Genomic DNA, 25,535 nt, shown 5'->3' with positions numbered 1-25,535 from the left:
TTTGCTTTCATGACAGTTATTTAACTCAGTCATGTCATCTGTGAAACTTTTTGTGACTTTACACCTGGAAATACATCAATTCCAGTCAATTCCATTTTATTTGTATAGCACCAAATCATAATATACATTATCTCAATGCACTTTACAGGGTAAGGCTGAGACCTGACTTTGTTATAGAGAAAAACCCAACAGTTCCCAGGGGGGAGGAAAAACAGGAAGAAACCTCCAACAGAACCGGGCTCAGGGTGGGGGGTCTGCCTCGACCCGTTGGGTTTAGATGACCTCAGACCAGTATAAGATGCCCCTGTTCGGCTGTTTACCCTCTGCAGCTTCCATGTTTACCCCGGAGGTAAAGCTCAGGACAGGTTCACTTAAAGCAACAGTGATGTGTCACCAAAGCTGAACAAAGTTAGATCTTGGGAAATCTCAGAGCGGAGAAACATCTCCGAACTCATGACAGACATTCATGTTAATTTGATCAGATGCTCTGAGACACTGGTGCTGTTATGTGAACCTTAGTAGGAAGCTAATAAGTTTAATTAATTAGAGTCACAGCTTTGGATAACTGAAAACAGCTGATGTTTTCTCCACCGATTACAGCAACCTAACTCCAGAGGCCTGATGCAATATAATGAAATGAAACGCAGGGGTTCTCGGTGAGTCAGTGAGAATGTGTGTAGGATATAAGTGTACACTTTTTCCTGCTATTTCAGGGCATCAAAATAAGTTTACAGATAACATTTTTAAACCTGATGAATGCGTCTGTAGCTGAAGTTTCTTAGTCTGCGCATAAAAACTTTAAAACAAAGAAGGTCAGCAGAGTTTTGATTCTGTAGTTTTTGCTTTTGCCGCAGACTTTACATCATAATATTAGCATTTGTTTCAGCAAAAAAGAACCAAGAGAGCTTTAAAAATGACCGTAAACCTGCTGTGGTACAGACATCTTAAAAACAGAGACGGCAGCTGTGTATGCGTTTCATTCCTAAAGTAACACCAGTGAAATAGACAAGTTGATTAATATTTCCTTTTGTATCTGTAAAATCAACTTCAATTTTAAGTTTAAGTTTGTTTAAGACAATCTGACAGAGCGAGAAGTATTGAACCATGTTTGAAAATCCAAAAAGTGGGAAAAAAAACTAATGACCCACTGCAGTGTCACCTTGATTATCAGTACATTTTTTTGGTGACATTTAAACTTGATGTAGATGAATTTTTTTATTTCTAAGAAAGGATCTGCAACAGAAATCTGGCACAGAGATGTGGTGGGGGGCTAAACTGTGCTACTTTAATGCTTCCAAGTGCACAAAATAGACCTTTGTCCTGGTGTTTAGCAGATTTACAGCCTTTAATTAAGAATACATTCTTGGCACATTCAGACCAAACTGTTTCTCAGCGTTCCTGGACCCCGGTCTGGTCTCTCCGACCTCTGAGCAGCACTGAGGAGCATATACAAGGCCAAGCTAGATTTCACCTGATCACATGCTCGGTTGCTGACTGGCGACCAGGGAAGTCTACATCTGAAACACAGTGTATTGATAAAAAAACATGCTGCTCAAATCAGAACCAGGTGACTGAACAGAAATAACTAGATTTAAGTTAGACCTTTCAACTTGTTCATTTTTTTGGGCTGAGTTTGCCAGAAATCAACAAAGCAAATGTAATGCTTTGACCAATATCCACATTTCTATTTTTAAAATATTTTTATTGACCTATTAAAATAATCACATAATGAATTCATGTTTTGGAACTTATTTATTTCTCACTGATTCATTTATAACTGTTTTACAGTGATACGCTTGTTCCTAACATGTTTTACAAACATTACATTTTTTTAATGTAATAGTAATAAAATAGTTTTACAAATACCATTTATAGTTTAATGCCTTTCAATTTTATCAGTTCTTTGATTAATAGTTTAATTTGTGTGTATCTGTTGATCTGGGTGGTGAGCTGTTGCATATAATTACTGTTCCTGGGATAAAGTTGTATCAAAGTTTATCTTAATGGATGTCAGATTTTTATTGGTTTGAGTCATCACACTAACACAAATCAGCATTGTCTTTATACATCTGTAACTAATACAAATAATGATCTTAATTACCATACCATATTATATTATCTACTTTTTATTTTTATTATTATCTACCTTTTATTTTTATTTTGTAACTGATGTGGACCTATGTGTCTGGAATAAAGTAAAATAAATAAAATAAATAAACCTGTTAATCAGGCTTTGTTAATGTAAACTCCATAGAATAAAGTTACCAAGCAGATACTGCTGTAGCACTGACATCTGCTGGGTAAAATAAATACTCCACCAAAATGCACAGACCACGGTTAAAGATACACAGAGGAAATTACAGAAACAATACACCAATATAAAAAAATACTATATTACAAGTAAAAGTCAAAATCATACTTAATTGAAAGTACAATATAATAAGTATATTTTACGAAAATATTACCGGCACGTCAAGTTTAAAAAGTAGTCATAATGCGGAAAAATGACATATTCTTGTTTTTGATATAATTAGATTGTTAATATTGATGAAACAGCAGAAAAATGAATTTTAGTACAATACTTTAGTAAATGTGCTTTTACTTTCCACCACAGGAAATCCAGAGGTCAGACTCTGAAGCATCTTCTAATGTAAATGTAACTTTTGTTTGCTGGTTAAAGTTTGCTCTACTACTTCACATGGAGTCCGGATATTTGGGTTGTTTTTTATGACTTTGAATATTTTCTTTAAAATCCAGTGCTTTAGTTCAATTCAAGTTATAAATGGAGAACCAAACAACAAAACTATATATTTAAAACTTTCTTTCTTTCTCTAGAGTAAAGTACAGACCAGGTAAACTGCACGAACGTGTGAACATGTCAGGTCTTGACCAGGTGAATGAAACAAAAAACGAAACAATGACGGAGAGGTTGCTGCTTGCGTTGTGGTTTACTGGGGGATCTTTCAGCCTCAACTTGTTTCATTCATGCTTCTCTTCTACAGAATTAAGTGTCAGAGGCGAACACTGGAGGAGTGTGTACCTATGGACTAACTCTGCGAAAAATCCCCTCTGAGAAAAGAAGCCAGTATGACTCAAACCCATGGAGGCTGATGGAAATTACTAATCACACACAATCCACTGCTGGCTGTGGAAATGACTGTGTCACACAGCTTCCTACACATCAGCTCAACCATCCAGCTCCGTCGTGCAAGCATTCTCGAGCTTCTCTTTCTGGCAACATGACTGGTAGTCACTTGACAGTTGGTGGTTTCCCTGCGTGCATTGTGAGAGCGAGGCTTGGTCAGATTGCATTTAATGAAACACAGACTGTCTTCTGCAAGACTCCATCACTTCTTATCACATCTGAACGCTTCAGTCCCACCCGCTTTGTGGACGATAGCATATCTAAAATACTTCCTCTGTATTTTTGACAAGCTTTGGGCGCCAAGTGTGAGATGACTCTGTCTTTGATGTTATCTAACATATTTTCTTTTTCTCTCTTTTCATGCCTTTAGCTTAACATCAGTATCTTTTCACAACCCTTCACCCCCTTATTTACTTAGACATGAAACACAACTTACAAATCTATCAATAAACACAAAGATATTTGAGTAACAGCTGACCTGCCAGGGCAGAAAAATGCAAACACGTGCATATCAGCCGTCATCTTTATGATGCATCTTCGAGAGGCTTGGCTTCACCTTACTGCACGTCACTCCTGGAGCATCCATGTGACACAGCAGGAATGCAGAAAGTTTTGTTTCTATCTGTTTCCTCTTAAACAGGTGCATCGGTGATGATGGTTTACATTTTTAAAAAACCTCTCACGCTTTCTTCAGCCGTCACTTTGGATCCATTGATCTATCGGATTTCTATGTGATCAGCTTGTGATACAGAAGGTGAAGAAACCCTTTATAGATAACTCACAGCTATACAAGTAAGCTCTCATTATAGTTTTACATATTCATTGTTTTTTAAGGTTTACCTGAGGGGGTCTTTTAGGTCTGTTTTTTCTAACTTAAAATTCAGAAGAGACGAGAAAGCTCAGTTTGACAGTTGAGGCCTCTTTACTCTCACTCTTGGAGAAAAATGGGTCAAAAATAATGAAAGTTTTGCATTTTTCTTTTGTAAACATTGCCCAATGCAAACCAGACTTCCTTGTGTCGCTGGTTGATGACTGCTTTTTGTCAGGCTGTTCACAATTGCTGATGTTTCCACTGGTATTTCTGTTGAATCCCACTTAAAACGCTGAAATTCAAAGTACTGTAAATCCCTTCACTTAAAACCAGCTAAAATCCTTTAACACTATACTTTTCTACTTGAAAACTCGTTTGGCGAGTCAGGAATGAGATTAAATGGCCTGGTTGTTCAAGTATGCTCGTCTAAGATTACATGATACTGAAGAGCAAGAGGTGGATGCTCACGCCTGCTGTGCTTATTGATTACATAAGCTTTACATTGTCCTGCTCCCTGTGGCGCTGACTGGAGCCAGGCCTGTTAGACGCCTTCAGGAGACATTTAACACAAGAACAAGGACATGCTTGTTTGTTGAAACTAATGGGTCTTGGTCTTTTGATGATCTGTCATTTAGTGTGTTTTCATTTCAAGGAGAATTCATACACCCAAATCTATCACAATGCTCTTTAATCTCAATAATCAGTTTCTAACTTCAGCAGAGGAGAGTTCATAGCACAGATTCCTTCTTTAGTAAGAGTGTAATAGTCCGTCAGCATCGAGCTTTTCAATGAGTGTCAGTCAGTTCACCACCTAGAGGTTTGCCCAGCTGCTACGTCTGGTATGAAGGATGTTTTACTGAAAGTCTTCTCAGGCTGTTTAAGTTTTTCTCAGTGGTTCTCAACTTATTTCAGTTGTGAGCCCTTAAAATGAAACAGTGTCTACTGGTGCCCCCTTGTTAAAGGCTGCAGGTGTCTGAGTTTTAAAGGTCCCACATTATATAAAGAGGAATTGCCATGTCTTATTTGATCAAAGAGATAAAAGGAGAGTTCACCATGTCAAGTTAAAACAACGCTCCACCAATGTCTTTTAAAAGTGAGATGCATTGTGGGATATGTAGGATCCAGTGTTTTTGGAGACTGACTTACACTATGGACTAAAAGTCCTAATATCTGGGCCTCTGCTGTCAGTGTTGTGTTTACACCTTGTTTCTGCGGCCAGTGACAAAAGAAGTTTTTTGCAGGTTTAATTATTTTGTGATCCTTTGTAAGAAGCTTCTTCTGATTCTCACATCCAGCTGAATAAATCTAAATCTTTTCTCTCTCTCTGTGTCGTCTTCCTGTCAGACATGAGGGACAGACTGGGGAACCTACATCAGGTGCAGCCTGACTCAGAGGGTTTCAGCACGGTGGAGCTGGACGACCTGTCAGGGCCTCCGGCAGCGGCAGCGGCAGCGGCACATTCTGACCAGGACCTGGATGGCGTCCTGCAGGAGGCCCAGCAGATACGTCTGGAGATCCAGCAGATCCAGAACGACATCAGTGAGCTGAAAGATGTGAACTACCAGGCCTTAAACAAGACCACATACGCCACTGCAACAAAGCGGGACTCCAGTAAAATCGGGGCAGATATTAAATGCAGGGCAGAAGGTGTGCTGCAGCGGCTGCACAGGATGAACGCTCTCAGAGGGGAACTGGATGCCCAGCGTGGCAGCTCTGACCCTACAGCACGCATAGCTCGAACACAGTACCAGTGTCTCACCAGTGCTCTGCAGGAGGTGATGTTCAGCTACAATGACACGGAGATGAGCCACAGGGAGGCTTGTAAGCGTCAGATCCAGAGGCAGATGGAGGTGGTGGGCAGGGAGGTCAGCGAGGAGCAGCTGGAGGAGATGATGGACGAGGAGGAGTTGACTGTGTTCAGTGTCCAGCTGGAGGGAAAAACAGCCCGTTCTGCTTTCCTCCAGATCGAGAGCCGTCACAAGGAGCTGCTGGAGCTGGAGAAGAGGATCGAGGGGATCCAGGAGCTGTTCCTGGATGTGGCCGTCCTCGTGGAGGAGCAGGGGGCCGCCGTCGAAAACATCCAGAAAAATGTCCAAAATGCTGGAGTGGCCGTTCAGGAAGGAATATTCAAGCTGGAGAGAGCCACTACATCTGATAAGAACAACCCCTTCAAGAAGCTGTTCTGTGGCTGCTTCCCCTGTTATTACAATTAGCTACGTACCTCAAGTACAGTATACGTGAGTAAAAGTACTATATTCCAACACTGTGCTTCAGTAACATTTTCAGTTTGTCTCAACAGACAGTAGTAAAATGAGTAAAATGCTGCTAAATGGATCAGTAATATTTATCCAGTACTGCAGTACTTCTAATTTTGTACATTTGATACCTAAAGTACAGTTTGATAAAGTTAGTGATGGAGTTACATCATGCATCCAGCAGCAGTTACCTGTGTGCACAGGCCTTATATAGAGATGTTGGGATGATATGGTCCAATGATGTTTGAAGGTTTGCTAATAAAGTTTTAAAAACTTCATGTCTGTCATGTGTCGCAACAGAAAGTGTCACCTGCAGGCTTTGACAAAAAAACCCACAAAAACAAAAAAACAACATGTCAATGCCTGAAAGCGGAGGAGCTGCGAGGAGTGTGAAGTGCAGGGGAGAAGGCGTGATCTTCCGCATTGGTGCCTGCTGCAGGCAGAGGAGTGTGTGTGTGAGTGTGTGAGTGTGTGTGAGCTTCTTTTAAACACTGGGAGCTGGTTGACTCTTGCACATGTTGAAATTTGGTGAGAGAACGGAGAGAAAAAGAGGAAATGAGCGTGTCAGTGATCGCCTCTCCTGCTGTAGTGAGTTGAGCAGCATAGCACCGCTGGACGACAACACAACCAGGTATGTGTGCTCCGGGTTCTTTCTTCTTTTTTTTTTGATCAACTACCTCAAATAATCGATGAAATGATTTGTGGAGTCACAACTCGGCAGGGACCCACGCACTGATCTGTATCACGGCTTGTTACTGTGTCAGGTTTTCTTTTTCCTCATCAACCGAGCGGTGATGAGCACTGATGCGTTCACGTTTGTCGGTGTGGTTTCTTTCGTTTCGTGAGACTCTTCCTTTCACCTGAACGCATCCCGACACTGTGTGAGGAACCGGGCCACTCTTTGAAGACGACGCCCTGAGAGTCGTCCCAGCTGAGGAAGTGGCCCAGCAGCTTCCTTCAGAGCTCACACACACTGGTGGAAGTTTGTTTGATCAAGTCAGTGAAAATATCACATTTCCCAAGTTACACTGCACATATAAAAGGTATCATACACAAAATCATGCCCCTATAATATAGTTTACAATACAATACCCAGAGAAATGACAGTGATACTATGCTGACACAGCTTATTCACAAGATCTAACATTCTTGCACTTAAGAGGCACTAAGCGGACTAATGGACCTGCTCTAAGTGTCCATATCCTGTGAAATATAGCAGATTTCTTCTTATTATATCTGTAATTAATCTAGTTTTAAATGAAACAAGACATCTTTCACCTGGCATTAGAAGAAGATTTATGTGAACAAGGGTAGAATAATTATTCATACAGTAACAGATATGATAAGTAGAAGTCCTACGACACTAAACATTAAGAATAGTCCAAGTGAAAGTCCTGCATTTAAAATGTAAGCATCATCAGCAAAGTGTTCTTGAAGAGTAAAAAGTGTTTATTGTCCATTCTGCAGGAAAATGGAGCCTGTGGTTTATTATTAAGTAATGACATTTTTTTTATATCTTACGTCATTCGATCTTTAGTTCTGATGTGTCATTGCAAGAAGCACTTTATTGTTGTCGCTGGTTGAGGTGGAGCTAGTTTCATTACTTTTTATACTGTTTTTTTTTTAGTCCAGTGGTTCCCCACCTGTGGGTTGGGGCTCTCCAAAGAGGCACAAAATAAATCTGAGAGGCCGTGAGAGGATTAATAGGAGAGGAAAAAAGAAAAAACAAAGATCTGCTACAAATTTGTAGTTTTTTTTTGTTTTTGTGGCGTCATGTCCTGGACTATTTTCTCAGGTGGAACCACTTCCTGGGGTCTCTACTGATGGCCTGATGACTGCTCAGAGGGAAGTAATAGTCTGGCAATTAACCCCCCATAAATTGACAACACTGGTTTTGGGACTGATTAAACATATTAGATATAACATATTAATTTGTGAACTTCAGATTTTTGTTACTTGTGAACAAAGCCATAGTAGCTGTTTCCTCCTGTTGACACTCTGTAGTGAAGCTGCAGCCAGGAGCCTTTCAGAAGAAACAGGGAGACAGCTGGCTTGACCCAGTCTAAACATTTATCTGCTACCAACCATAAAACTGACAAATGAACATCTAATTATTTATTTGTTAAACAGGTACAACTGGTAGATGGATTCTTGAAATCTTTGGACAGAGAGAGGCTATCGCTTTCTGCATTTCCAGTCTTTATGCTAAGCTAAGCTAACCGGCCTCTGGCTGTAGCGTTATATTTAACAGACAGATTCAAGAGTGTTATGGATCCTCTCATCTATCTCTCTGCCAGACAGCAAATACGCTTATTTTTCCAAAATGTCAAACTTTTCCTTTCATGAGTAAAAGCTCCTGACTCCTCTTGCAGGTGAGATGAGGGACCGACTTAGTGAGCTGCAGACCTTCACCCCCGGGCCTGCAGAGGTGGGGCGCAGGCCTGAGGAGGACCACACTGCTGAGGATCAGGACCATCTGGAGCAACATGCCATCGTGTTTGAGGGCGAAGACATAATGGACGGCATCTACAAGGAGGCCCAGGGGATGAGGAAGGAGATGCTGCTGCTCAAAATGGACGTGAAGCGTCTCGGGAAGCAGAACACCAGGTTCCTCACGTCAGTCAGGAGGATAAGCAGCATCAAACGGGACTCCAGCGCTCTGGGGCGGGACATCAAGGCCAGAGGGGAGGCCATTTACGCTCGGCTGGAGAAGCTGGGGAGGCTGAGCAAGCACCTGGAGGAGGAGCACGGGTCTACCTCAGCTGTGGCCCGCATGGTGCGTTCGCAGTATGTGTCTCTGACCAGGGCCTTCCACGACGCCATGTCCGAGTACAACGAGGCTGAGATGACCCAGAGGGAAAACTGCAAGACCCGCATCCAGAGGCAAGCGGAGATCATGGGCAAGGAAGTGACCAGGGAGCAGATAGACGAGATGATCGAGACGGGCAAGTGGAACGTCTTCTCGGATAATCTTCTCCTGGAAGGAAAGACTGCCCGATCTGCCCTCAGCGAGATCGAGAACCGGCACAAGGAGCTCCTGGAGCTGGAGAGCCGCATCAGAGACATTCATGAGCTTTTCTCCCAGATGGCCATGCTGGTGGAGGAGCAGGGCTGCATGCTGGATAACATAGAGGCAAACGTCAGTGCAACTCAGGACTACGTTGTCAAGGCTACAACCCAGATCAAGAAGGCTGTGAAATACAAGAAAAACAATCCATGCAAGAAACTCTTTTGCTGTTGCTTCCCATGCTGCAATTGAGACATCATCAATTAAAATTTTCTTATTTCTCAGTGACGTCAAAATACTGAGATTAGATGCGAATCGGCTTCCTGTGCAAAGATGCATGTAATACTTTGTTTTGGTTTGTATTGTGGTGTATTTATTTAGCTCTAATGAGGCATTGAGTCCATTTTTAAGCAGCAGTTGTGTCCAAATTTCACTATTATTTTCTTTACTGAGCCGGTCTGAGGAGAAGAGTCTGTTGTATTTTCAAACCACACATTCGTATGCAAATGTGTACAGTGTGATATGGGTGTTATGTTTCCTGATTGCTACTGAGACCAGCCGTTGCAAGATAACCGTAAAGACGTCTAAGCTATTATTTTATACACAAGTCTCAGGCCTCTTGCTCTAAAACTTTCAGCTTTGTAAGTTGTTAATATGAGATATTTAAGTGATGTAAGGTATGATTTACTTAATAAAGGCCTTAGAGTGGCTGATTTTTAGTGCCTGAATGTAAGTCTATCGCTAAGCTTGAAACTGGAACTGAAAGTAGGCCTGTTTCTTATTGCAGCCATTGCTTAGCACCTCTGTAGAAATACAGTAAACACAGACACACTCAGCCTGTGGTCAGCAGGGGAGGTAAGATAGATAGGTGTGGCCTGTACCACTACAGGCTTGGCCTCCCCTGTGTATAGTTATAGCGCTTTGTGTTTCTCAAGACCTGCCTCCTGTTCTCAGTGATGCAACTGTCTGAGCTTCAATCCCATGTTTCCCCGTGGCTGGTATTGATTTTGCCGACACACACCCAGAGTCAAACATATTTGTATTATGAGGCAGGTTTATGATTTTTTTTCGTGTGTACATATTTGTCCATGCAGGCAAGTGTGACAACAACAGAGAGAATGGGAAACTAATCATGTCAGAGGACTTTCTGTTTGCACAGCAGGCCTCTGTCCCTCGTCCTCTCACTGTGATGATAGTCAAATTAAAAAGACCTTTGTCTTCCTGGATGTGACACTGGGGGAATGGCAGCCAGCAGCTGAAGCGGAGACACCATGTGACCATCACACAGTATGGGAGAGACACTTCTGAGACATGACTGCCTCTTCTAAGTGTTGAAACGGGTGTGCAATGATTGCACTTCCTCTGCAGAGCTGTGTGGTTTGTGTGTGTGTGGGGGGGGGCATTTACTGGAATCATGACCGGCCTCATTTGCACTGTGGCGCTGCGGGTCCGCCCAGGTAGCCATCACGACCTGCCACCGTGGGGTCAGGCCCCCCGGCTGTGGGTCGCCGTGCACTCACCAGGATGGCCGAGTGGTTAAGGCGTTGGACTTAAGATCCAATGGACAATAGTCCTCGTGGGTTCGAACCCCACTCCTGGTAAAGTGGAAATTTTAAGCTCAAATTCAGCAAATTCAGCAACAAAATGGTGAAAATGGTGAAATGCACAGTGAGACTGCGCCTTGCTCCCTTACACTGAGTTTGTCCAGGTGAAGGTGATCAGACGTGAGAGTGACTGTCAGTGATTGATGCTTCTCGCAGGGTTTTCATCGTTTAATCTTATTTTAGCAACACACACCACAGACAATTAACAAAGCTGCACAGGTTCGGAAAAACCACAAAGGGGAAAACACCTCGACTCCAGCAGAAAGGTTAGACTGTGTTTCCCTTTGTAATGGGGCTTTCTGGGGTAATAAAATAAAAATAGACAGCATGTTTCACTGTGTATCTCGGCGTTAAATCAAGGTCTGACTGCGTAGTCTGGCCCAGTGTAAACAGAACCGCTGCTGCAGCCTGTAACATTCAGGGCAGTGTTGTCTTTCCTCCTGTTTACTGTCTGACCAGTACTTTAACACAGGAGCTAACACCAGAAAACAGCTAAATGCTCCTTGTTTCTGAGGGTGTAGAAGAGTTTCTCACTTCAGCATGATGGTCAACACAAGCCGAAATAAAAGAAAAAAGAAAATAAAAGTGCGGCCTGTAATTTAAACCCTTAAAACGTTTTAAATGTTTATTTTTTTCTTTCACTTTTCAGTCACACTTGAAAACCTAAAGACTTCATCTCATTTCCCTTCGCTGTTTACATCCAACACAACACAAAGCTAAGATTCACCACGGTGGAGGAAAACATTTCCTGCCGTCTGGAGCTTCTAGTGTCTGGGAAGCTGAACTGGTGGCGACCTGGCGCCATCTAGCGGCAGGAAATCCAGACAAACTGCCTGTTAAACCACCTCTGAAATAAATCAGAGGCACTTCTGCCTAGAATAACTGGTCAGACAAAATCCATTACTAATATTGCAGTGTTTTAATCTGAGAAGAAAAAAAGGAGAATCTACATACTGGATTAAAGCTCCCAAAGCTTTATTGGTCCAACATAACTTTGCAAATATTTCAATTGGTGATACTGTGCCAAAAAGGGTTGTCTCAAGGGTAGTTGTATATTTTTTGTTTGCTTGCTTGACTGTGACATCAACAGGCTGTAATCACTTTGTACTTATCTATACACTACCTGGTTCTTTGTCACATTGGCCATTTGCCTGATGAAAAACCCAACGAGGTTGAAACATCGCCTGTTTTCAGTCCAATAGCATTTTGGGAGCTTTAGTCCAAAGTTTCCATTATCCCTTCAATAAATCTGTTAGCACCCACCTGGCCTAAAGACACGGCAGGATGTGCGCACAATACCCTTTTACAATTTTTACTTAACCAGGAAGCTCTCTCACTTTTTCCAATGTAATCCATTAGTGAGTTATGTTGGCACAGGTGTTGGAAAGTTACAGTAAAAGCAAATCAAAGCATATATATGGATATTTAAAAACAGAAAGCCTCTTTATTAAAATGCTTCAAAAGTCAAACAAATGAAGCAGGCATATTGTGGTGAAACAAAAAAACAAAACACTTCAGCAGGAGTGAAAACAAAACTTCAAATTCTGATGAAAATGTTGATACACTCCAGGTGCCTGCAAAGACTTGTCTGTGCTGCTGAAAAACAGGAGTGTGTTGTAGACGAATACATTTGTCTCAAGGTTGGGTGAACCTCAGCAGCGCAAACGACCGATTTAATGCTCAGCTCATTCCACTTCATCGATTTAAAGGGTTAAGAGCTGAAGAATGAGGCATGCTATCAGATCCGGATGAACTTCATCATGATACAAGATTTTTTTTTTTTTTTTTTTATGTAACAGCTCATATGAAAATGTACTAGACTGATGCACTGTGCCTGAGAAATCAGCTGTGTAAATGAGCCTGCAACTGGACTGAAACATTTGCCAAAGACATCAAACTCACATGCAGAACACAAGGGAGTACAATTCCTGCTGCTTGAGCGAAGAAAAGCCCTCAGCATCATGATTTAAATTTTACAGTACATGCCTTCATGTGCAAATCAATAATTCAAATACAAATCTAGACATTACAGAGGCAGATTTTTTTTCTTTCCAAATAACAGTACCAGTACAAAAAAATAAGAAATAAACCAAACACAAATTGGGACTAGAATAAACAGACAACTTCGTTCAAACATTGCTTGGGCTTTACGTCAAACTTCAAAAATATAAAAACAACAAAAACACAGTTTTCTCAAAGGAATATAATTTTTTCTTTTCAGTAATCACTTTTCTGTGATATTTTTAACCAATTTTGCATTCCAGCTATTTTCTCATATAGGGGAGCAAAATATGTCATGTTCATGTGTTAACAGACCTCAAAGTCCACAAACCAAACAAGCCTCCATGTTTTAAAAGAACAATCAAACAGTATTTTCACTGACAGCCTATTTCAGTTACTCAACTATAAGCACAACGCTGATGGATGGCAAACACAAAAACATGTAATTTGTTAGTCCAGCACTGCAACACACACCGTTATGATATAATAATACTGAGTGGTACACCAGTCAGTTCTAAGACCCGGCAATAATCAAGCAGCTGACAAGTCGCCCTGTCGTTCTGAGCAATGTTGTTGACTACACACACACAATCTACTGCGAGACAGTGCTTCATGCTGCAGCCCTGAGACACCAAAACATTTGAACACAGTGAACATGTAGTGCCAAAAACATACAAACATGATAAATAATGAATGTGGAGATAATTAGTGATGCTCGTTACTGGAGGGAAGCGTGTGCCTGCTATAGTTCTAAACACCTGGCCTGCAGGGTTTGATGAGGTCTGACACTGAGGGAAGGAAACCAAGCTTCCTGCTCACTACCGGCACTCACTGATGGATTCTGTTATTCACTGGCTACATTCATTATTTTCCTTGCTACATTTAGATTTAGATCACAATTGCTGGTTACTTATCAAAGTAGCTGGTAGAAAAGTCAAACCACAAGTCAACCACAGCTAAAAATGTACTGCGGCTGCTGAATAGTGTTATCTTGTATCTCATCCTGACTAACGCGCCAGCCCATTAGTCACAGGTGAGAGAAGAAGAGAAGAAGATGGACCACCTTTGTTACTGTCATAACTTCAGCGCTGTGTGCAAAACCACAACACGCACTACATTTAAACACCAAACACGGTGATGGTGACATGCTTATGCTGGTGAGCAAAAATCAACATCCACAGTGATACAGTTCAATCATCCTGTACAATGGAGTACACTGTGCAGAGCTACCACAGATGTTTGGTCAGTCTTAAAGTGTAGAATCAACGGCGTGAAATCTACGAGCTCTAAGCAGTACACGCGTGGTCACGCTAGGTATCAGGATAAGATATAAAACCGTGCAACATACCAGTAAACTCTTCCAGCTAGAAGCAGCTGAGAAATCTCACTGAGACATTCTGAACAACCTCAAGACTAGAAAATCAAGTGTATCACAAGTTAAGGCTCTACTCTGACCTCCAATGTAGCACAGTACTGACTTTAAGATATAAAAATAAAAAAATTCTACATCGAAACATCTGATTATTTACACAATGTCAGAGTAGATAATGGTAGAACTTCAGTACAGTGGTATTGATATAAATCCATCAGAGAGCAGGATACAAGGCTAGCAATTAAATTTGCTTGTTACAATCCTGATCTGTGATTGAAGTATGTCAGCCTCTGCTGAAATATGAATCGGCCCACTACTGGCTTTGTCTTATTTATGGGAGTGAAGATTTTTTTTCCACAGTGAAGCAAAGAACAACAGTTTATAACATCCAGCCAGGAGTTTTCTATCTTTCTGAGGCTGGAAGAGACTAATGTCTGTAAACACTGGAGGAGAATACATGTGTATTTGAGTTCTGATGGTCTCAGAAATGTCCAAAAGGTGACTTCATCGCTTATGCTACTGGTTTGAGAACTGAACGTAAACACCTCCCCTCTTTTGTGAGCTCTCTGGTGAAACACATACACGGCAGAGGGATGGCCTCCTCCCGACGAGCAATCGTATTGAACTTGCACTTCTTGAGGTGGTCGGCCATGCTGGCGATGTTGGCAAACTTCCACTCATTCACTGTACCGAAAGCTGTGCTGAAACGCCAAACCTGGATGACAGACAGAATGAATCCATTACTCTTCATGCAGTGCACGTAATGTCCACACAGCAGACAGGTGAGACTGTGATCAAATTTATATATAAATAAAAAAAAAAGACTAACCTTGTCTGTAATCTGCCATGACGGAGAGCCATCAGCACGCCGTTTCTTCTCCCACAGCAGGACAACCATGCCACGCATCTGGAGCAGACTGGCACACACATCCCTCATGGTGCGGGACACTCTGGATAGTTGGCACAAGCTGAAGCTGTCCAGGAAGCTCGCTACGTGTTGCAACACCTCCAATGGAAGACTGCTGAATCGGTCGCTCTGGGAGCCAAAGTGACGGGTGGTTCTTGGGGGGTTGTCCCCATTTTTTAAAGGTAGACCAGGCTGAACCCCAAAAGAGCCAAGGTGCCTGTCGTGGATGATCCTGAAGCCCTGTACAGATGGGCAGAATCGTCTTTGGGAGTAGGTGCAGCCATAGTAGGCCAAGGGGCAGCGTTGCTCCATCCAGCCATTGAGTCCAGCGTGGATATCCCCATGAACATTTTTGAAATGAGACGAGAACTCATCCCGCCGGAACAGCTGCCCGCACACAAAGGTGAACATGGAGCGCTGTTTGGTTTGGTATCGAGCCACACATTCGAGCACCAGGTCCAGCCTGAGAGTGTGGAAAGGGCTGGGGTTGGAAAGCTGTGGGCTGGCGTGATCACAGGCTGAGGCTGAGGCAATATCCCCCACCATGGTGTTGGTTGCAAGAATGGCTGAAGGGAAGGAGAACGTCTGAGTACCAAAGTCAATGTGATAGCCATCGACGAATCTGCTGTCCGAGATTCCTCTGCCGCCGGGAGAATCGCCGAGGCAGAAGAGCAAAGCTGCAGTGATGAGATCGATGCCGTGGAGGCCCATGGGGTCATCAGCTACCTCCAGGTCAGATGTGTCTACAGCCTTGTCCTCCATCTTTGCTCGAAACAAGTAAGGGTCTGACAGCAGAGCCCTGCGTCCATTAAATGTAAACATACTTATACCCCTAAGGACTTCTACATTCTGTAGTTTACGCTCCAAGCACCTATACCTGAGTTCAGTGGGTAAGTGTTGCAAGAAGTTGTTTCTCACATGATCAGACAGCAGGAATGGCATTGGAGGTGAAAGTGGTGCTTCTTGGGGCACAGGAGGCCCCAGAGCTACAACAGGCATGTACTCCTGAGGCATTTCTGGCCAGACGAGGTTGGAATCATTTATTGGCTCCTCAATAATATCTTCCTTCTCTTCAAAAAACAACTCTACAAAATCATGTTCCTCTGCCCAGCCAATACCATCTTCTTCTCCATCTGTCCCCACTGCGCAGTCCACTCCACCCACAGCTCCGAGCTCACACTCTGAACCAGAGTCACTCTCCTGCATATCTACATTCTTCCCACCTTCAGCAACATAAACATTATGACTATCACCATTTTCTCCATTGTGGAGTGCTCCATTCTTATCAGTCTTTTCTCCATTTAGATTTCCAACAATTACATCAATATCCTTGGAATTAGTGAGGATGTCCAAGGCCGCTGCAAAATTTCTGCTTGTCTCATGTGAGGCGCTATACAACTCAGTATAGGGCTCATCTTCCATTTCCACTGATCCATTACCTAACACTGTCTCTGGTAAACTTGATGCTGTGGCCATCTTGTCACTTTCATCCGCTTCTCTCTCTCCGTTCTTTGACACAGTGGTCGTTACCTTCAGGGACTCTAACAACATCCTCTGATCCTGCAGGGCCAAGGCCATGTCTAGCTGCTCCACCTCATCAAAGTCTTTGCTCAAGTTTTCATAGGACTTGCGATCGGCATAGCTCACAGGCCAGCGGTTCCACTCCATAGTACAACATACTATACTTGCCGGGCACGTTTCAAGGTGATGTGCCATCTTGATCCTTGCAATAGTGAACGGGCAGCCAAACCCGCTGTTTAGGCACGGCAGCCGTTCATACGGACACAGTAGACGATGCTCCTCTAGCTTGCACGAGTGAAAAACTGCCCCGCAGACAAGAGGACAGCCGATGAGGTCGCAGGAAACACCCGTTTCTGGTCTCACCATGCATCTTCTGTTGATGCACTTAAGGCAGTGGGGGTGCAGATTCTCCATTTCTTTTACTTTATTGCTTCTTGTCCAACGGGGAAAAGATGTGAAGAGTTCAACCCTGAAACAAAGTCAACAGAATCGTATTTGTTTCACAACTCTTGAGAAACCTCAAACATGCCATGATAACAACAATGTTTTTAGGCAAGCACACCGAGCCGTCAGCTGGAGCAGAGTGAGCTGGTGTTACATTATCCCATGGACATTAACGAACAACAAACAACAAACACTCTGACACAACACACGTGGGGTCCAATGCCTTCAAAGTACTCTGTAACCTCGTCTCACACATGTTCTGTGCATGTTTACTAAATCTTTAGGCAGTAATATTTCACAACACCCCTCTTAAGTTTCATGGTGACACAAGTTCTTCCAAGACTCCAGGGCAAACCTGACACCTCACCTGTAGGATCCCTGCCATTCATTCATGCAGTTTGTTGACAAGTCAGACAAACCCTTGAGAATATCAGCTTGTTATTCAAACTGTTTGCCTCCCGGCCGCGACAGACCCAAGAGGTAAATACCTCTGAATCATTAGGCTCGGGTTTATTTGGTAGCGTGGCTTGAGTGAAGGGATAATGAATGCTGGCTCAAAGGACACCACACAATAATTTAAAGCCCACAACAATGCTGCAAGTCCAAACAGCAATACCACACAGGAGAGCCATTGTTCAAGCCTTTACAGCCACTGCCAGCAACAGCTAGCTGGCTAAATTACGCAAGCATAACTGGCAAGTTAGCAAACAGCTAAAAACACAAACAACACAGCAATAGCCGGTTCTTATCATTCTGTCTAAATACAGTCTTAGCGCCAACATTATTGCTATAGTATGTTAAAGCATAAAAAGTTATATTAGTGATAACTGTACAACAGAAAAGGTGAAGTTTTAATTCACAAAAGTTTGCAAAGTTAAACAAAAGAACATCAACAACATGGCCAGCCAGTTAGCATTAGCAGCTACACGTCTTTAGCTCTGCTAGCTGGTCGCTTCTAGAAACTGCTTACCCGAGTTACGGGGCTCTCCGGATGAATTCTGTTAATCTGTCTTTACTTGTATCGGCTCCGTCAACACCAGCAACGCCGAAACTACAGCCACACAATCATCTCACAGTGCTGAACGTGTCCCAGGGCTGCTGGCGGCATGGACCGGCCGCGGCTGGCTGCTCGGCTCTGAGACCTTCGCTGCTCTGAGTCGGTCGCGTTTGTGTTGGTCGTGGTGCTGTGCGCCGCGGCGCTACGTCATCACGTAAAACGTCGAGTCATATTTAGGTTTATGTGAGAGGGCACTGAAATAGACCGAGGGGGGAAAACCCGAAGGTCAGTCTTACATGTTACCACTCAGGAAAGGTCTGTGATGTTTTTGGATTTTAATGGGTGTAGACTCTCAGGCAAATTGAAATTAAATATATAATGGGAAAAGCATAGGTGGATAAAATATAATATATCAACTCCATCACCCCCTTAATAATACAAAGGATAACACAGCATTGGCTATTTATTCATCCCCTATATGCTCTATTTCTGCTTCTGGGTCTGCATGAAATTGGATGATGATCACAACCTTATGTACACCTGTCCATAACATCCCGTTCTCCTACTCCTACTCAGCAGTTGAAAAGTCTATATGACTTGTGGAAAGAAAAAAAAAAACAGGGGCAACATTTAAGAAAGACCTTTATTGAGTCAATTTCCTACAAAACATCAGTCATTTTATAAGGAGAAACATTTGAAAGACTTTTATTCTTATCATAGATCACACCTGTGCATGTTTGTTCGTATTTGTACATGTGTATGCGTTTGTTTGTCCGTCCGTCTGCTCAGAAAGGCTGCAGAGCCCCTGTCTCATGAGGCCACCTCTGAGATGTGATGAATGTTGGACAGAGTGAGCTGCGCCTCCCGGGCTGGGTAGAAACGTCTGGAGCGGAGCCACAGCCTCCCAAACACCCCCGTGATCAGCAGCAAGACCACCAGCAGCCCTCCGAGGACAAAAGTCTCCACAGGGGGGACTCCACCTGCATCTACAGAGAAAATCCAACAGCTGGAACCACACTTTGCATATAAATAGTTGTCATTACCTGATCCTTGAAGAATCAAGAGCTGAAGCTGCAAAACCCATATAAATTACATAGATTATATAAAAGGTAAAGACATACTCAGGTTGGGCTTTTCACTATTGTTTAGTAGTCGTCTGATTGGTCCGTAAGAAACTGTATGGGACAGTGGGATGTCTCTCCTCATCCTCATTAATCCATCTTCATCAGAGCAGTTCTATTTGGAAATACATGAGTAAACCATGAAAAGAGAAGATATGCTATTGGCTTCGGGGTCAAGCAGTGCATGTTTAAAATCAGGGTAGCTTAACTGCTAGCTCATGTATCTGAAAAATAAATTCCAGCCTGATGGGTCTATATTAAGGACATAAGCTGCACATATAGCAGGCTACTTGTCTGAACTGGCCTCTGACTCTCAGTCTGAGGAATGGGTGCTGTGCGAGCTCACTCACAGGCTGGCACAGCCCTGGGCCGTTGTGGCAGATCTGGACGTTGCAGTGGAGGAAGACGTTAGTGTAAGAGCTGCCGACAAACTTAAACATTTGTATCCTGAACATGGCCTCTGGACCCTGGCCGTTTCTCAGAACACTCAGGGTCTGCTCGTTCGACAACACCGGGCAGCTGAGGAGGGAGACAAAGAAGTCAGGTGCCTGGTGGCAGTGAGATTTAAATCTAGAATAAAATACTGTACTTAAAAAAAAGAGAGAAGGAACAGATTTTAACCCCTGGTGAGCTGCAAAGCTTAGAAATAATGTGAATATTACCAGTGAGGGACAGATTTGTCTGAGTATTTTCTCTCTACCCCCCTGCGTTGTGAAATCATTGTGCATTTCATTGCTCTCGCTGTTGCTAACAGTCCCAAATACTGCCTGGTTGTCAAGGACGTGCACAGCTGTTGAACTCAAACGCATGTGGCCTCTCAGACGGGAGTCACATGACCAGGCTCTGAGAGTTGTTGTCTGGCCAGCTCTCTAAGCAACAAATTCTCTTATTTCAGATTTCAACAGCGCCCACGTAAGAGGACTTAGAGCTACTTGCAAGTGTGGTGAAATAGCAGAGCCATAAGCAGGTTTCAACACACCGTCCTTAAAGTCTCTTGTATGAATATGTAAATCTTAACCTACTTATTCTCACTCTTTCAGCTGCAAGATGGAAGAGGTTAAGCTTTGTGATCTTTATATCGATTATGAGATGTGTTTTTTCCCCTGTCAGCTCATATTACACACACACACACACACACACACACACACACACACACACACTGTGCAACGCAGACCTGTCTCTGATGAAGGTGTACTGTATATTGCTGTATGGATCACTGGTTGGTGTAGCCCAGCATCTCTCCATACGCAGCATCAGGTGAGCCGGTATCTGTGGGGCAGACAGGCCATGAAATGCTGATTCACAGTAAACAACAGCTGTACTAGGAGGTTATAACAACATGGGGGAGAAGAAGAGCGGCACTCAAATGACTGGTCTGGATCTGGTCACGAGTGGAGTGTTAGATTTCCAGCACCCCGCCACACAACATGTTGCTTAATGTCATGTAACAACACACTTAACCTAACCCAAAAATAGCTGTCAATAGCAAGAATACTTCAAATCCTTTAATGTGTTTTCCTCTAAAAGTCAAAGCTCACCATACACAATCTCTTTACAGGCATTTTACTCTTATTAATAACACTTTATTCCCAGTTTTCCCCATTTAGAGGTGAAATGGTGGAATAATGTGCGACTAACTCTCACACAATATTCAGGTTAATATGAGATCAGAAGTCTTTAATACTACAGAAAACAGAAATGGAGTTTGTGACTTGATTTACCATGAAAACTTTCACAAAGATGTCATCATCGAGCGTCAGTGACGGCACAGTGGTCCATCTGTCCTCAAAGGCTTCATCCTTGTACAGTAACATTGACACGGAGAAGTTTCCATCCTCTGTGTTCAGAGTTATCGTTCTGTGGAGTTTAACGAGCCACGTGTTAAAGACAAATGCTGTTACAGAGCAGATCAGGAGTCATTTGAATAAAAACACACGTACCTGACATCCACTCTGATCATGTTCTCACCGTTGGGTTGTTGGACCATGTAGTTGATGGGGTAGCGGCACACGAACGTTATGTTGATATAGTTTCTTGTTATAATGTCTGAGTCGTTGTTGTGTATGGTGTTTATGAACATGATGTGTGTGTCATCCGAGGCCTAGGGAGAGAACAAAAAATACAAAAGTCAGGAGGGAAATAAATCAGTTCTTCAAAGTCTTCAAATTGCTTATTTTATGAGGTAAAATGTGCAAAATTGTAAGATAACAAATTTACTATCACATTAGGCAAATAAAAGAAGATAATTCAGAAATTTGAAATGATAGGATTAGAGAACATTTGCCACTATTGCTGAAAAAGATGACTGAAACTATCAACTCATCGTCAAGTTTAATGTTAATTTTATGTTAATTGGCCGAATGATTAATTTGTCTGCTCATGTCGGATCATGCAAGAAACAGCTGATTTATCTGGTGAGAAACAGGCTATTTAAACGAACATTAAAACTTCATTTCACAGTGCTGGCTCTACATAGTGCGAGAGCAGCGGTACTTGACATTAGGGCTGACACCAACTAATTATTTCCATCAGCTAATCTGCTGATTATTTTCTTGAATAACTGGTTATTGGTTTGGTCAATAAAACACCAGAAAACTGTGAAAAATTCTCACCAGATTCATTAACATCTTTATTTTGTCCAACAAACAATCAAAACCCTCAAATATTCCATTTACTGTGACGTCCCCTGTGAGCCGTGTGAGCTGCAGCATTTCCACTTGTAATTATCTGAAGTAGCAGCAGGAGCTACTGAGGGGACTTTATTTAACCTCTTTCCCAAGCTGTAACTTCAACAGCCATCATCCTTTCACACTGTAAATGTGAGAGACGCTGTTCAATACTCTTCTGCTGGCAAAGTGACGTTGGTGAAACCGTAAAACGGAGACGGGTGAAAAGGTTGTGTCCAAGGTTTGTCTGGGCCCCTGCTGGGTGCAGAGGGAGGACGGCCTCTGTGGGCACTGCGCAGGATGAATTGCCCCGAGCTCTAACGGTCGAGACATCTTTTACTACCTCTCGGTAAACACACGACCCCCCACTATGAGCAACCGCTGACAGGTTTCTACAGCAAGCAGCAGGTCTTCATGACACGACTGACACTTGCACCTTTCACTTGGTTATACAACAGCTCTGTGTCTCACAAATACAAAACTATCACTGAAACATGAGCAAGGGCGCTGTCATGTTTGAATGAAAATGTCTGACCTTTAACCCCAGCAATTCAGTCATTTCTTCTCTGACGGCGAAGTTTTTAAAAGGCTCTAAGGTCAAGGTGAACGCAAGATTGACACCTATAGCATTCTTCCCCTTTAGCAACAGCCATCTTATCCAGAGCAGGCATACCTTCCCTCAGCCTCTATACAAAAAGCTGCCTGTAAAACTGCTGGGAGATTTCCTTCTCGTGTTAAACTTTTGCTTGCTTTACAAGAAAAACCTTCATGCATTCCAAGCAAGAAATTCAAGGACACTTGTGTGCTGAAGTAGGGACTGAACCCCTCCAAAGACTGAATCCATGTGAGTGGCCGGATTAAGATAATCAGGGGGCTAGTTGGCCAATGATTTATGGCCTTCCTATTCAGCAAACTTCAACAAATAATCATCATTTCCATGTCAATTCTGATCATTTAGGGCAACAAGGTCGTTTGAATTCCCATTGCTGCATTGAATAAGGTCCTGCCCTGTTATAGGGAAAAGGAACAACGCCACCGTTCTTTCTTGACTTGCATGCCACCCCCCCTTCTTTTCTCTTCACTCCTTTCTGTCTGGGCTCAGCGTATGTGCCTTTCTCTGTCCATCTTATTATCATTCTATGAGCTAATTCCAAAGTGCCCATCTGAACACAGAGGGTCTCAGTCCACATGTACGTCCCATTCCCGTTCCCACAACAACCGTGAGACACCGTAAAATATATAATTTACTATGATGGGGATTTTATGTTGTCAATAATAGAGATCACAAGTGTAGTTTGTCTTCATGGTGGAGCGTGGTGGTGTCTTCTTCCTTTGTTAGCAGTTCTTCTAAATGTCTCGGTTCACGTGCAACATTTTTTTTTAGACTCTATCCTGCAGACATGGCCTGACTCAGAAACTTTCACAGGCTTTAAAGCAAATGTTTAACTAAAGACTGAAGGTCGTTACCATTATAGTCCCACAGTCTGACAGGTTTGTCTTTATGCTGAAAACATAGTCATCTCCCACCTCAACGCCACGACACTCTGGATCATTTAAATGCAAATCCCAAACCTAAACAGAGGAAACACAAACACACACAAAACAAAACAATATTCAATTATTAAGCAAAATCACACTGCAAATATATAGGAAATCAGTACCAGGGAATGTCTGCTTTTAGGGAAAATACTTCTGCTGGTGCAGACTTACATAAACGGGAGGCACTTTGTTGAGGAAAAAAGCACTGGGAATAACAACCTCCATGTGATCGTTGGTGCAGATGACAGTTTCATTAAGCTCTGACGGGAAGAAGAGAAAAACTGATAAAAACTTCTCATGAGAAGATACTGAAGGTTTGTTTTTTTTTTTATCCCTTTTGTTTCCTACACACCTCTCTCTTAAACTTAATATTTAGACATTGCTATTTACTACATTATCACATAATTAATTTACATTTACTCAACTACTGTGGTATTTCCATTTTCTGCTCCTTTATACTTTCACTGTTACTTTTTAGAGGAAATTACTGTATTTTTCACTCCACCATATTTATCTCACAGCTAAAGTTAATTTTGATTTAATATTGTACATAAGATGATTTCTTTAAATGTGACACATTGCTGTACATTAAATGACCCAATAATACACAAAGAAGTAAAATGCTGCTTACACATTTCTACATCAATAATAATGGTAATGACCAAAACTACAATATATGATAATATAACTCTGACAGGAGTCATTATGCTGCATAATAAGAACTTTTCTTGCTTTAAGAACATTTTGCTGATAAAACTTTTGTACTTGTACTTAAGTGAGATTTTAGATGCAGAACTTTACTTCTTATTAAGTATTTTCACAGTCTGGTATTGGTTCTTTTTTTTTTCTAACTAAACTAACTGAATACTTCCTTCATTAGTACTAAACATTTATTGCAATATCACACTCACTGCTGCTGCTGTGACAGAAACTGTGATTATAAGAACATTTCAAATCTCTTGCAGTCAGGGAAACTAAAATAATCAGTATTAAAACAGATTCTCTAACGACTTCTTCAAGTTACACCTCTGCTGTTGAATCCCTGGTCGGGTAATGTGAGGTGTGAGCTCACCCTCCTCCTCAGGCTCCAGATAGACCGCCGAGATCACCACCCTCATGGTGAACAGCAGCCAGGCAAAAACCAAACTGGCAGGTGCCATCTTCCCAGGACTCTCCCTCTGGTTTCTCTGCGCTCAGCGACTCCACTGCCTTTTGGCCCTTTTCCCCTGAAACTCTGTGAATCTTCTGGGAACTCGCTGTCACCACAAGATGTAGTACCCCCTCTCTTACTCCAGCCCTCGAAACACGGCTCTAATGAACTGGGAGCCTCCCTCCGGCCTTAAAACACCAGCTTGAATGATGTCCCCACCAACAATGAGATTCCGTACATGAATAGGGGGAACTGAGGGGAGTCCAAGGTAACACGTATGTTACCGCCTACTGCGGTGATGTCCTCTTAGTAAACATCTTACAACTGTTCCTTACTAAAGGGAGCAACAAGAAGTCTGGTAACCATGCAAAGTGGAACAACAGTACTGGGCTGGGCTCTTTGTTGTCTACATCCTTTGTCTGGACATTTTAAAATCTTTACTGGTGCGGGAATCCCAGTCAGTCAGGCAAAAAGAAACTCATTACGAGTCAAGGACAATTCAGTGATGATGCCAAGGACCTGTGACTGTATGTGTGTGGTGGAACAGACCATAAAATACTCGGGCAGGCAAACACAAGAAAGGAAAGATTATTATTTTCATCACAAGCTCTAAAACAAGGAAAATGTAAGGACCAGATTTATATCTGTTAAAGTTGCTCAGAGAGTTTGTAAAGTGGCAGGAAAAGAAAGAAAACTGCTGCAACGAGGCAGAAAACCTCTGACTTTTATGAGTTTGATTTACAAGATTAGTTTCCAAGACACTGAATCTTCTTTTTTTGTCTTGCAAATAAGACAGGCTCAAGTGTTAGGCCGAACTGTCTTAACAGACAAACAGCTTAAAGAAGATTGTCTGGAAGAGGAGAATCCTGCTGTAATCTCTCGCTTCTGCTCTTATTGTAAAGACCTAAAAGTGAGTCGAGGTCAGAAGTGAGTAAAGGTCAATGGCTTCCTTCCTGCCTCCACTTTTACTGCGTAGAAATAAAGCACCAGACAAA

General features: G+C 42.5%; 3 protein-coding genes and 1 non-coding gene across 9 annotated transcripts; 2 read left to right on the top strand and 2 right to left on the bottom strand.

Annotated features, from left to right (window-relative positions):
* The first annotated feature begins 3,748 nt into the window (after positions 1–3,748).
* On the top strand, positions 3,749–9,937 carry stx11a (syntaxin 11a). 6 transcript variants are annotated; one of them, XR_011693631.1, is made up of 5 exons: positions 3,749–3,899; positions 5,301–6,193; positions 6,512–6,842; positions 6,976–7,207; positions 8,007–8,585. XR_011693631.1 is itself a non-coding variant. In XM_071498022.1 (3 exons), the coding sequence occupies exon 3, from the start codon at positions 8,589–8,591 to the stop codon at positions 9,468–9,470; it is 882 nt and encodes a 293-aa protein (XP_071354123.1). In that variant the 5' UTR covers positions 6,515–6,842; positions 7,058–7,207; positions 8,007–8,588; the 3' UTR covers positions 9,471–9,937. The 6 variants fall into 6 exon arrangements, 5 of the variants coding, with proteins under 5 accessions (XP_071354125.1, XP_071354123.1, XP_071354124.1 ...); XM_071498022.1 differs by lacking the exons at positions 3,749–3,899; positions 5,301–6,193 and having other exon boundaries at positions 6,515–6,842; positions 7,058–7,207; positions 8,007–9,937; XM_071498023.1 differs by lacking the exons at positions 3,749–3,899; positions 5,301–6,193 and having other exon boundaries at positions 6,515–6,842; positions 8,584–9,937.
* Positions 9,938–10,736: 799 nt separating this feature from the next.
* trnal-uaa (transfer RNA leucine (anticodon UAA)) lies at positions 10,737–10,819 on the top strand. The gene has a single exon. It is a non-coding gene; the product is annotated as a tRNA-Leu (tRNA).
* Positions 10,820–12,238: 1,419 nt separating this feature from the next.
* On the bottom strand, positions 12,239–18,242 carry fbxo30a (F-box protein 30a). The gene is made up of 3 exons (XM_071498019.1): positions 18,038–18,242; positions 15,025–17,092; positions 12,239–14,910 (listed from the first exon to the last, which is right to left on the bottom strand). Exons 2-3 carry the CDS (start codon positions 17,035–17,037, stop codon positions 14,707–14,709), a joined length of 2,217 nt encoding a protein of 738 aa, XP_071354120.1. The 5' UTR covers positions 17,038–17,092; positions 18,038–18,242; the 3' UTR covers positions 12,239–14,706.
* A 447-nt stretch (positions 18,243–18,689) lies between these two features.
* LOC139633004 (uromodulin) lies at positions 18,690–24,706 on the bottom strand. The gene is made up of 9 exons (XM_071498327.1): positions 24,463–24,706; positions 23,562–23,650; positions 23,319–23,423; positions 21,126–21,286; positions 20,907–21,042; positions 20,360–20,454; positions 19,536–19,704; positions 19,186–19,300; positions 18,690–19,050 (listed from the first exon to the last, which is right to left on the bottom strand). Exons 1-9 carry the CDS (start codon positions 24,548–24,550, stop codon positions 18,875–18,877), a joined length of 1,134 nt encoding a protein of 377 aa, XP_071354428.1. The 5' UTR covers positions 24,551–24,706; the 3' UTR covers positions 18,690–18,874.
* Positions 24,707–25,535: the final 829 nt, after the last annotated feature.

The sequence above is a fragment of the Trachinotus anak genome, unplaced genomic scaffold (genome assembly GCF_046630095.1).
Source record: "Trachinotus anak isolate AG129_WGS33_773 ecotype Australia unplaced genomic scaffold, CSIRO_AGI_Tana_v1 ptg000015l, whole genome shotgun sequence".
Classification (NCBI taxonomy): domain Eukaryota; kingdom Metazoa; phylum Chordata; class Actinopteri; order Carangiformes; family Carangidae; genus Trachinotus; species Trachinotus anak.
Note: the sequence above shows the minus strand (reverse complement) of the source record. Positions and strands in the feature narration are given on the sequence as shown.

What these genes read in the sequence shown, in the direction of transcription:
- stx11a (XM_071498020.1), top strand. Translation starts at nt 8,589, where the DNA reads ATGAGGGACCGACTTAGTGAGCTGCAGACCTTCACCCCCGGGCCTGCA.
- fbxo30a (XM_071498019.1), bottom strand. Translation starts at nt 17,037, where the DNA reads ATGGAGAATCTGCACCCCCACTGCCTTAAGTGCATCAACAGAAGATGC. An exon ending in CATGGCAGATTACAGACAAG is followed by an intron (nt 14,911 to 15,024) that starts GTTAGTCTTTTT and finishes TCTGTCATCCAG; the next exon opens with GTTTGGCGTTTCAGCACAGC.
- LOC139633004 (XM_071498327.1), bottom strand. Translation starts at nt 24,550, where the DNA reads ATGGCACCTGCCAGTTTGGTTTTTGCCTGGCTGCTGTTCACCATGAGG. An exon ending in ACAAAGTGCCTCCCGTTTAT is followed by an intron (nt 23,424 to 23,561) that starts GTAAGTCTGCAC and finishes TCCTCTGTTTAG; the next exon opens with GTTTGGGATTTGCATTTAAA. An exon ending in TACACCTTCATCAGAGACAG is followed by an intron (nt 19,705 to 20,359) that starts GTCTGCGTTGCA and finishes CTCCCTCCTCAG; the next exon opens with CTGCCCGGTGTTGTCGAACG.